Source organism: Lates calcarifer, linkage group LG21, assembly GCF_001640805.2.
Source record: "Lates calcarifer isolate ASB-BC8 linkage group LG21, TLL_Latcal_v3, whole genome shotgun sequence".
NCBI lineage: Eukaryota > Metazoa > Chordata > Actinopteri > Centropomidae > Lates > Lates calcarifer.
In genome coordinates, this window is record NC_066853.1 from 7,851,509 (window position 1) to 7,863,972 (window position 12,464).

Below are 12,464 nucleotides of genomic sequence, written 5' to 3' on the forward strand. Positions count from 1 at the left end.
AGTTAGGCCATATTTTATATGTTCTTGTTGCACTGATTTCCATCTTTCACAAAATGGGGCAGTGACTAAGTGACAGTGAAGCTGTCTTCACTGGTTGCTGTCCAGTAGATTGGTGCTGATAAGCAATGTCAATTCATAAATCATATTTGAGAACTAGATCAAAGACCTGATCATTTTATAGCATATGTTATCCCCACCTGGTCATTTGGGAGCTACAAGTGGAGGTGTCCTTCATCGGACTCCTTTCCAAATAGTGGCAGACAGCTGTTCAGCCTGTCTTTACAGGCACACGCAGCACGCACACCTGCACGAATATACACGGGCAATCACTGGTTTCTGGATTGATGGTGGCATTAACATAAACATTATACCTGCTACAAATCACCATGTTAGCATTTTAGCACAGGGTGTGAGCTCACAGAGATGCAGACATGGCTGTGGACTCTTTGTCTTGTTTAAACTAAAATACCAAATATCTTCGAGTGTGAGCACTTCCTGCTTTCCTCCAGTTTTATATCTTTGTAACTGTCATTAGCTGCAGGTACCGGTTCTCATCCAGCTGTCTCTATTCTGCTCTGACTGCTGGCCTTTTCAGTGCACACAGGCAGCGAGGCTAGCTCACATTCTGTGTTTAAGTCTACGAGGCTGCAGAGATAATCTGCTTAGCCTAGCACAACTGTGAGGATCGTGCTATGCTCTCTCCATGATATCCAAATAGACCTAGCCCTTAAAATACTTCTGCTGGTATGCCCTGGTGACTGAGAAGATTAGCAAGCTGGCCTGGGAACCCATCCCAAAGGCTTGAGGCCAGGAGGACAGAAGTATGTTTTGACTAACTGTACAGGACCTTGTGGTGCAGTCAAAGTCTTTGTGGTTTTATTGCTTAATGTAACTTTAATTGTGATTTCAGCACTGTAGCTATGCTGCTAAACACATCCCATCAGTCACAGGATTTAATCTAGTTTTATCCCCCAGTGGTGCTTTTCATAAAGTCGTTGAGGAGCCTCACTAAAACACAACATATGCACCCTTTTATTGCAACCCTTTTATTGGCTTTTATCTATTTCATCTATTACTCTCTCTCATTTAAATTAATACAAAAAGAACAACCTTTCTAACCAAAAAAACTATATACTTTTTGTAGTTTATTAGACTATGAGTCTATATATAAAAATTCTTTTAAAACTTTTATGTGTTGTTTCATCACCTTCACAATACAAAACATGTTGTCCCTTTCTGTCTCTTCTCCTTCCTGTCTGTCTTTACTGAACCATCTGGAAAAACTAATAAAATACTGAATGGGAGCATGAGGCCTCTGTGAGTTCAGGACAAACAACAGAGAGAGAGAGAGGGAAAGAGAGAGAGCGGCCTCTTTACTTTACTGCCCTGCAATATGATTGTTTTTAGTGTCGGACGGAGGCTGATAAAGGCTCCAGTGCTGATGGGAAGGACCGGGGATATAAATAAATAAGGCAGAGAGACGTGCCCTTGTTTTCTCTCCTCTGACTCGATCCCAGCAGCGTGGGATTGGGGCACAAAGACACGCTCAGTGCAGTTGTCAGAGCTGACCCCAGACACACACACACACACACACACACACAAACACACACACACACACACACACCGTAACACACATACAGACTGATGTTTAACCCAAAGCATGTTTTATCCTCTCGGTCATTTCAGGATTGAGGACAAGGAAGCATCCGGTCCTTGAATGAACACTATTGATACGTGATCTATCAGGAAACCTTTTCCCACTTAATACATTTATATTTGCATGCTGTTTTGTTACAAGAATGTAACTATAGCTGAAACGATTTGTGAATTCGTGAATGTTTTTGGTTCCAGCTTCTCAACTGTGAAGATTTGCTCACTGTAAACTGAATATATTTGGGTTTTGTACTGTTAGTCAGACAAAACAAGACATCTGAAGATATCACTTTGAGTTTAAAGAAATTGGTTTGGTTTGGTTTTTAATCATTTTCCTGCAGGCTACAGATTATTGATTTATCAGTCAATAATGTAAATAATTGTCACTCTCAGTCCTATACTTGATATCATATTTACAGCAGGATTAAAGTTAAGTAATTAGTCTTAGGTACTGGAGGTAATCTAGGGAAATAAGCTTCAAACCTGAGCTTCAAATTTAATTACATTAAATTTAAGCTTCTTCTTTTAAGCCTCGACCGCTGTGTTTGCCACAAAAGGACCAGATTAATGTCTAAATTGTAAACGTGATGTCCATCACAGCTGAAGCCAGACGAGACAGACAGGTTGTTTACTCATACGAAGTGCTGCAGGTTTGCTGTAACAGTTAGCCGTCAGCATGTTAACGTAGTGCATCTCATGATGCGCTAATGTGCCTTTAACAGAGTTGATAGTAAGCAAAAGTGCAGGATTACACACCTTCTCATGGGTCATACATAATCCATGTGGAGCTCTCTCTGTGTATCATCTACCGTCGCTCTCTGAAGAATCACTTCACAACAGCCCAAACAACAGTGTGCCAGTGTATGTCAGCAGCTGTAGATGAACACTGATACAACTTGGAGGGCTGGGCGCTGGGCATGATTGATTGACTGCTCAATTAGTTGACTGACAGAGAATCAATCAGAAACTATTCTGATATTAAATTAAGTATTAAAGCCATTTTTCAAGAGAGAAATGCCAACCACTCGTTAGTGAGGAATGACAACATGTTTTCTCTCAGCTGAATATCAGTGGGTTTTGGGCTGAGGACAGAGCTCAGGCTCTGGTAACTCTTTACAAGCATTTATTCACTCTTCCCTGACATTTTCTAGATCAAATAATTATCCAAATTATTAATGGTTAATTTTAGCACTAGGGAGGTCGGGGCTTTAACTGAGTATGCATAAATCCCACTGATTTGGCCATGATATTTCTTTGACCCTGTATAAAATGAGTGAGTAACAGTCATTAAAAGTTTCGTTTGTTTCGTTCACACTTCGTGATGAGAGAATTACAACACTGAAGAAAAGCTCTCAGGCACAGGCATTAGTCCTGGACCTGTTCGAGGGAGGACTATGACAGCGTTTGACATTTTGTAACAATTTCCATCAGTTTCCAAGAAGAGGACAACACTCATCTTGGTGGGTGGACATGCTTGAAAACCATTTTGCAAGGCAACATTGTTTGTGGGAACAAGGATGTTGCTGACGCGCTGTAAAGTGCTGACGCAAAGAGTCAATCCAGGCTGCTTTGCACTAAAAAAACCTCTTTGACAGAAGAACAAATTGCATAAATGATCAGATGACTGGAGAAACCGATCGCAGGGCTCCAGACAGACTCCAACAGCAGAAAATGTTATCAGAACTGACACGTCAGGGTGAAGACTGTCTGCGTAACCTCAGTGTGTGTCTTTGGTGTTTGTCCCTCTTTTACCAGTTTATCTCTCAGCCTGTCCGCCTGCGTCTTCTCCTCATCTGTCTCTACACCTCTCAGCATGTTTGTATGTTTATTTTTCTTCTGCTGTCACTCTGGCTATTCATCAGTCCCCCCCGCGGGTCATTTGAGGTCACCAAGCTGTCCAATCTGGTCATTTCTGGGTGTCATCACAAAAGGCTACGTGCCACGAGTCTCAACGGCCAAAAGGGCCCTTGTATCCCAACAAAAAAACCTTTGTTATGTAACGCACTGATGCTGCCGCTGCTGATGCTGCTTCTGACAATGATCGAGAGCAGGGGAAAGAAAGACAGAGGGGAGGAAAAGATACGAGGAGGGGTGGGGGAGAGATGATGAGAGTCGGGCTAGGGACAGGGAGTTAGCTAAATGAACAGAGAAAGACAAGAGGGAAGGAGGAGTGTGTGTCCCCTCAGCGCTGCATGAGCTGTGTGTCCTACGCTGCCCACGAGCTGCACCGACACGATTTCTGTACTTTGTGTACTTTCATGGCACTCGCTCTCCATTCAGTGTTACACCGAGGCCAACAGCATACAGCAGCATGACATCACTGACTAGAAGAGGAGAAAAAACTCCTCTCCGCCTCCCCCCTCATATCAAATCTCACTGATGAGGCGATGCTTCTGCATCCCAGGTGTGTGTGTGTGTGTGTGTGTGTGTGTGTGTGTGTGTGTGTGTGTGTGTGTGGGCTACTATGTTTTATTTGTACTCGCTTCTACTTCTGCAAAGAGGCAGGCAGTTTTATAGATGCTGACGCCTGTTTTCATGCGCTTTTGACACAGATTTGATTCAGAAACACACTTTGAATGCTCATTCTTGCTCCTTCATTGTCGCTGTAACTCATACTTAACTAATTCATGTGCGTGTATCTTTTCTGAGGTGTTATTTCTGAGAGGCTGAGCACTCTGTAGGCACAACACACTATGCACAACTTTTGTTTACGTACACAAGTCCTGTCTGTAAAGGATCACCTTTCAAGGCCCGCAATTCTCTGACCCGCATCTTCGATTACTGCGTATTGACCCCTCACATGATCAATAACTATCTGCACGCACGCTCTGTGATGAAAACAGATCGCAAAGAGTGGACAGGTTGTGACTTGATAAGGGTGTCTGCTCTTGAACTGACACAATGAACTCACGTGTGCTGTATTTTGTAGATGTTTTTTATTATTTGGGAGGGGGTGTCAGCATTTCCACCTGCTTTTCGACCTGTCACTGACTTATACAGGACAGCAGAGTGACAGTGTCACATCATCTAGGTGTGTAACACATCAAAAACGCGCAGAAACACGCGGGTTTGACGTTTTACAGCGTGTGTGTGTGTGTGTGTGTGTGTGTGATTAATGGGATGAATCAGGTCACAGGCAGTGGCGCACTTTATCTGGGGCAGAACTTCAGCCACCACACGGAGCACAGATGGTGGGAATGCCTCGGCTCAGCAATGCTGAAAAAACACACGCACGCACGCGCACGCGCGCACACACACACGCACAACTTGCTTCGACAAGCTCTAACATCTGCAATGACATCGGCAGATCGATGAGAATCAGGTGATTGCCGTCAAAGTTTATCATCACATCCCTATTACATGATGACCTGCACCGATCGCCGCCGACGTGCACGACCACGGCCATGCGCGTGCACGCGGATGATGGCGCATACGTGCAGGACGGCCACCACACAACAACAGCATGCGTCCTAATAATAACTACAACACACTGTAGCCCCACTGCGGAGTAGACTTCAGCATCCCATCCACGGAGAAAACATCAGTCCACACATGAAGAGGAGTTATGACAATGATCTGATGCGTTGGCAGGATACAAAACCACGAACTTGTCTTTTTGTTGTAATTTCACAGCATGTGTACCTGCTGTCGATGTTAAAAGTTGCCTCGATTAAAGAAAAGTACCGGGCAGGCTGCATATGACTACCTAATGAGCTCCACAGAGCGATATGAAAACAGTGCGTAACAACAAATGCAGTAAGAAATAACGCAGGGGAAATCATTTTACCTTTGAAGGAAAGAAAATGCGGATCTCCACGTAGCCTAGAAAATGTCGCACCTCCTCGGTTTTCCTCGTGGCAGTGCCAATCCTAAACCCCGTCTCGCATTCCTTCCCAGACAAATTTTCCTCTCCTCTCCGGCCCTGGCAAGTCCTGCAGAGACGCAATGTTTTGACGCGCAGCGATGCCCAGCAGAGTTTAGAGGAGGCAGAGAAGAGAGTGCTGAAACAGCCAGCCGGAGCGAGATGACTCACTCCCACCTACTTCCGTGTTCGCAAGCAAACCGTTATACCGCTTGTATGGATTCTTTTATTAACAGGGCACAGTCAGTCTCTGCCCTGCGTCTGCTTTTTTCATGTTTCGTTTAGACGTTTAACGGTGTGACTCTGAACGTCTGTTACGTTTACCGTTGTAATACCGAGAAATATTTGTAGCTAATGTAGTCCAAACACCACGCCGCGCATGCTCAATGTAACTATAGCGACAGTGTTTGACTCTCTCTTGCGTTATGTTTTTGGAGTAAATAATTTACACCTTTTTATATTTTTTTTATATTTGTCTTGTTGGCAGTTTTTTTTTTTTTTTTTTTTGTTTGTTTTTTTGCTAATTTCATGCAGTTGTGCCTGCCCACTTTACACAGAGGCTTTTTTCAAGTTTTTACTCATAGGCTTGCTTAACGAGAGAACGGTCAAAACGTTGTATTTTCGTAACATGGTGGTAGGAACATTCAACTTTGTTAATTTACTGTTCGTAGTGACTTATTCGCTCCTACTCATGTACAAATTGTTAAAAAAAACAAACAAAAAAAACAACCGATAACACGGCAAGTCATGATTGCACGGTCCGAAGGAGGTGAACTATCTTGACAACCTTTGGTTAAAAAAAATTCACACTATTGACTTAATGAATAAGTGACGGCTGCGTCAGCCAATCAGCAAACTGATAGGGCATAGCAACACCGCGCTTATTGGTCGACGGTGGAAACAAGTAACCAATTAAATCACTGGATTCTCACATTTTTTCACTGAACTCTCTAGAAAGCATGCTGGCTACCTGTGAGTGTAGTTTTATCAAAGAACTTCAAGCACGTGAGAAGCACGTCAGACCTCACCTGTTCCTGTAAAAGCGAGTAGGAGATTCTCAGATAATAAAATATGTCCAGCATCAGTAACTTTTCCGCTGGGGGAAAACTTAAATCCCTCCAGTCTACAGCGCCACCTGTTGTCAGTCTGCAGGTGGTTACCAAACTTCAACATACCCAAGAACCAAAATATCTGTACAAACTGGCAAATATATATAAACAACGTTACAAAGCTGTTCTATTATACATACACCACATATATGACAATATATTTTTATAGGTTTTATTGATATTGATAAAAATGCTCTTTTTCATGAATTTCTCTCCATACAGTGTGGGATAAGGCATTTTGATGGGCCCAAGCAGTCAGGTCCCACACACTGGTTCTTTCAAACTCACAACATATTCAAACACAACAGATTATCAAAAATTCATTTGATGCATGCAAAAGAAATGTACACTCACTACTGCACAGGTTGTGTAATCAAAAATATTGTGGAGTATATTCATTAAAGTAAGATCTGTAATACGATTGGTAGATAACAAGCCTCTCTCTCAAGGTGTTTTCAAAACAATGTAAATTCTCAAGACATCAGATTTACACCTGTGCAGATTTTACTAACAACTTTACACACAACAAACCAAAGTAATTAAAACTCCAATACTGTTTTGACTGTAAAATACCAAACGACGTACCAGTACATTCAACCCAATACTACATTCATTACTGACCCTCACTGCGTAGTCACAAGTTCGAAACAGAGAATGCCAGTGGTATGATAATCCTAATAATCTTTACATGTTCAAACTGTGACACCCACAGCGAGGAATTGCTCATCAGCCTCTGGCCTTAATAATTTTCAGTTTGAAATGACAGCAATACAGCGATCAATCAACATCTATCAGTGCATCTATTGTGTTGCCAGTTCACTTTAAAGCCTGTAAGTGTTCATATTTCTTAAATATGAAGTTCAATGCTGTTGACAATCACATTAACACAGGTGAAAAAGTACCACTCGTTACTAAAATAAGCTAAATTAAGTTGCTTATTTTGTGCAAAATTTCTCTCAGGTTCATTCATCGACAAATAACAACTCAGTCGCTCCATTAGATTTAGAGAAAAGTCTAGACACCAAGCAGCTACACATAAATGTACAACTACGTTACAACCCATTGGCTTTAAAGAGAAACAACATATAAAAACTGTTTTTTTTACAGAACAATCCACAGTTAAACTGAATTTAACTTGTGTTCAAACTTAGTGTAAATATGTCTGACCTCAGTCCTCACACTGTTCATTTGATACTAAAACTCTGAGCTGAGGACTTTGTGTCTGCACCCTGTTGTTTATGACAAGTTTTTGTCTGCATCTGGCACATATAAAAATATCTCACAACCAAATTGGTAGAACTGAAAAAATACTTTCAAGTCAAAAACCATGAATCTGTTATGAACTTCTAAGACTGATAAGACTTTTTCCCATCTTACAGATATACTTTGAAAGGTTAAAGCAACAAAATGTAACTTTTAAATTATGACTCGTGGCCTTGGCAGCCACGAGTCATAATTAATTCTGCCGTAATTAATCCCTCGCTGGATATTGGAGATGAACAGTGGCTTTTAATGACTTCCAAGTCTTTTTCACTGATCTACAATTGGGCATTACTCTTGAACTTGCTGGGCCTGGCTCCACAGTTATATAGCGTAAGAACTGGTGTTAGAGACGCGGGATGGGAATGAGAGGCACCTCCCTATTACAAGTCAGTGTAACATCAAACTGATTCTGAACCGGTTGTTTTAAGGTAAAATAGTTACATAATGTTGCTTTAAACAGCTGCATATTACTAATACTAATCTCACACTGTTGTCTAGGTGTGCAGCGAGGGAACAAAGAATCTGCAAAGACCACTACTCAAAGGAGACAATAATATGTAGCAGGTACAGTATCTGACCTTTAAGTGTATTTTATGTGAATGAAAATACAAAAGTGTGTGTTACCAGTGCAGTAAAACTGGCTGTAAAACACAGTGTGAGGGTAGTAGCCTGCTGGAATGCGTGCAGTAAAAGTGGGTGCGTGTTGTGGGGGGGGGGGGGGGGGGGGTCTGGGCTGGCAGGTCAGTCAGGTTGAAGGATAATCACTAGTGTGTGTGCGTGTTTGTGTGGGGTGTTGCAGTGAGGTAGATTTTGGCAGGTCACTGGAGCTTAGACATGCCATTCTTGTCCATGAAATCTTTAAGCCTGGTGGGAAAATCTGTCATAACTCCTGTGGCTCCCAAGTCAAATGCCCTCTGGAAGTCGTCCTCGTCATTCAGCACCCAAATGTACACCTGAAACCAGATGCAGGACTTGTACAGTTAAGACAACACACAGCAGAGGGAGTCAAGAATGCTCCTGTACTCTTTTAACACAAGTGTTAGCTGCCACTCTGGCCTATTTTTGAACTTGTAGGAACCACTGACATTTGCCAGTAACTGCTTTTAACCACAGTGCGGCTACAACAAACGGCTCTCACCGCGCAGACAGGCTCCGTATTAACATTTCATACGGTGGAAAGTTTTCCAGTCATTCTTGGAAGTAAAGATAATTCAGGGAAAGTAACTTAGCCTTGACACAGATCTGTCTGTGTATTTAGTTTCTCTCCACTACATTTCATGTCAACACTGGATCCACAACGGACTACAATGTAAACAAACAAATGTGGAGCTCGAAGAAAGAGTAGAACTGAAACAATACTACAATAAATTGATGAGGACAACTGTAGAGGGTCCACAGCAGCAGTTTTACCTGTATGCCCCGGGCAGTAAGATGCTGAAATAGAGCTTTCCTCATCAGCAAACTGCAAGAGTAAAAATAAACACTCATCAGCAGGGAGAAACTGCAAGTGTAGCAAAGGTATAAGGTAGTGTAGTTGTAGAATTGTAAAGGTTTTGCATTAATCATAGTCACACAGTAATGTACAGTATGTGAGTACAGTATCCACAGTTAACAAACTGGTCAGCACCTCGCAAAAATAAAAGCATATAAAGTGATCGATGGAGGGGAAAACACAAGCTGAGGTGATTAAAAAGCCTAATTATTCAGGTATACAAGTTTAAAACCATTATTTTCTAACCAGATTGAGCCACTCTGGAATTAAAATAAAGAAGACAAATGGGTGACTTACGTGTCTGCCAGCCAGGTGATGAACCGCTGACTCCTTGTTAATCTGTCAGGATCCTTTAGTCTGCACAATCACACAGAAAAATAAAATAGTTTTAAGTATCGTTTTTAGTAATTTTACAGGTTATATTATGTGTAAAATAATAACATGCAGCTAAATTTACTCAGGATAAAACAGCTAAAGGAACAAGTTCAAGACACATTCTAGGGAGTGCTGAAGTTCATTCTAGGAAAACAAAGGAAATCATTAACTAAAACAGACGTAAATGTGATGGGCTGGAAGAAAATGTACGCAACACACGTCAAACAAAGATTCCTAATCGCATAATAACATCTCAAACACAAAGATTAATGATCCGTGTACCTACAATAACAGTGCAACAGTGTTTGAGTGGCAAATTTGTATTAAGCAACTGTTTAGTGTGACATAAATACTATAGGACAACAGAAGTGTAATAAAGGCAATCACTTAATCCTTAATGAATGTTCATGTATAATCTGCTCTGTGACCTTGATCCTTATGATCCACTTACTCACACCCTGCAGGCAAAGGGTGTGAATGTTTCTTTTAATGATAATTAGTGAGTGAGATCATCTTTCAAACAGCAACAAGGCCCAGATAACCGAGACAGAGAGGACACACACAAGGTGAGGTGGGTGCATCTGAATAAATATTTACAAGCCTGAATTAAAGATTTTAAAGAAAACAGAGTAAAATCTTACACATAAGTTTTGATTTAAGGAAGACAATCACATTGACACAATCAATTCTTAGCACAAGTTCCATATTCTGGAAATTTTCCAGGGCTTTCAACCACATCTTGTGGCCTTCATCTGTGTCTAGTTAAATACAGAACTTCAGAAACCCCTCCTGTCTCCTTTATCTGGCATCTGATGTGATGGTGTGTCTTATCTGCCACAAGTCCCGGAAATTTCCCAGAAACCAGACTTTGTTCTACTATCTCCAAGGTTGATAATGAATATTAAAACTCAATTCCACACACTGTTCACTCTGGCAGACAAGCTCTCATCATTTAAGTAGCATGTTTGTGGCATTAAGAGAAATTAAAGACAGTTTTCTACAGTTGATTAATGAGCCACAGCTAAAAAATGTTGCCAAAGTCTGTTGAACCTTCTTAGGTAGGCAGATTTTAATCTAGTGATTTGTTGTTTTTTTTAAGTTTTTTGTTTTCCTGAGACATGCTGCCTATATCACTTTGGCCAGCTCCTTCAAATGAACAGCAGGTTTGTTCATGTTTATGTCATTGGAACAAGATTATAGATTAATCCTGCTGTGACCCACTAAAACCTGCTACATTTGGTCATATAGACCATTTTGAAATTAACTTGAGCCAAATCTCTAACCTACTGCTATCACATGTTGTGTGTTTATAGACTGATACTGATATCTCTGTAGAGTGCAGTGTTACTGTTGTATCTTACTGACAAATTAGAACTGTAGAGGACTTGTATTGCATCATGCTGCACAACAACCATGGATGAATAATGAGACTATGGGCCCTGGGCATAGACATGTAAAAACCTCCAAGCCCTCCTACATGAGAGCAAGACTCACAGATTCAAACACTTTACATGGATCTCATTTCCACTTTCATTTTCATGTGTAAACTTACTTTGTGATAATGGAGGGCATGGGGATCTCTAGAAACTGCTCCTTGAGGGGAACAAAGGGCAGAAGGCCAGTGTAGAAGAGACCCAACAGCTGCAATACTCTGGGAAAACTGAACAACACTGGAATTCTGGGGTTCTGCAAAACACAACATACAATCAGGATTCAGGGTCAGTTCCCATGTGATTAATTCATAATTTGAGACAATTTGTTTGTTTTTCTGTTTGATAAAAAAAGATGAATATTGACTCCCCTGAACAGTGGATACAAAGTTATTTAGAATATTTAAATATCTCCATATGTGAAGTTTCTTGTAGGTCAGTACCTTATTCATCAAACTATCAGCCCTACTAGATGAAAAGAATATTATCACTGATGGCACATTGTTCTTTATTATCAGTGGTGATTCACTTCTGGAAATTATTAGAACAAATGTGAATTTATCCTGACAAGTAAATAATAACAAATAAATTAATAAGCTTTACATCCAGACACCATTAAAAGAAGGCCAAACATCTCATATAAAAGTACCTCTTTGTAACACTTCTTGACAATCTGATTGCTGGCGTTGCCCCACACTGTCAGATGCTCTCTGTCATACTTAACAACCAGTTCAGAGACCTGCAAGGATTGAAAAATTTTATTTTGCGATTTTGGTTATTTAAGAGCAGACAGTCCTTAAAGTTACAATGTACACCTTTTTTAACATCTGCCTGTTTACTTAAACCATTTCATACACACTGAGGTAACCACTAAGAAGGTTAAAGTACCAACAGAAAAAAAAAACCCAGAAAAAAACAGACCTTCTTAATGAGTGTGTCATTGTTGACCTTGATGTCAATGTTGACAGGGGTATTAGGAAAGGCATCAAAAACATCCCTGAGGAGAGGGATACGTCTGTCCTCTCCTCCTTCGCAGAAACACTCTGCACAGACAAGTCAAGAACACAGTCAGCTTCAGATTAAACTGAACATATTCCAGCTGTGTTTATTGTTTATTGTTTTATGTGGGTGGTGTTAGCCTTATAGTAACTACACCGGTCATGGTATGTGATGCTCACCCCTCTGGAAAGTTACACCCAGCTTGCAGAGATATGGAGGCAGCTCCTGCAGGGAGCACACAGCAGTCAGTGGTTATCAAACCTGAACTACAGTCGGAGTCT

At 41.0% G+C, this 12,464-nt stretch overlaps 2 protein-coding genes across 4 annotated transcripts in view; both read right to left on the reverse strand.

The window, feature by feature from the left end:
* LOC108889803 (protein yippee-like 2) overlaps positions 1 to 12,464 on the reverse strand; it is a 54,551-nt gene that overhangs the window by 7,653 nt on the left and 34,434 nt on the right. The gene's annotated exons all lie outside the window — the stretch shown is intronic.
* Positions 8,691 to 12,464, reverse strand: part of LOC108889801 (lysophospholipase D GDPD1) — a 48,102-nt gene continuing 44,328 nt past the window's right edge. For 2 of the 3 annotated variants that reach the window (XM_051065435.1, XM_051065433.1), the window contains exons 5-11: positions 12,363 to 12,408; positions 12,106 to 12,227; positions 11,834 to 11,923; positions 11,307 to 11,440; positions 9,677 to 9,736; positions 9,298 to 9,349; positions 8,691 to 8,840 (exon numbers count right to left, since the gene is read on the reverse strand). In XM_051065435.1, the coding sequence (XP_050921392.1) occupies positions 8,706 to 8,840; positions 9,298 to 9,349; positions 9,677 to 9,736; positions 11,307 to 11,440; positions 11,834 to 11,923; positions 12,106 to 12,227; positions 12,363 to 12,408 (639 nt within the window). In that variant the 3' untranslated portion in view covers positions 8,691 to 8,705. The remainder of the gene's footprint in view (positions 8,841 to 9,297; positions 9,350 to 9,676; positions 9,737 to 11,306; positions 11,441 to 11,833; positions 11,924 to 12,105; positions 12,228 to 12,362; positions 12,409 to 12,464) is intronic. The other variant, XM_051065434.1, reaches the window with a different exon arrangement.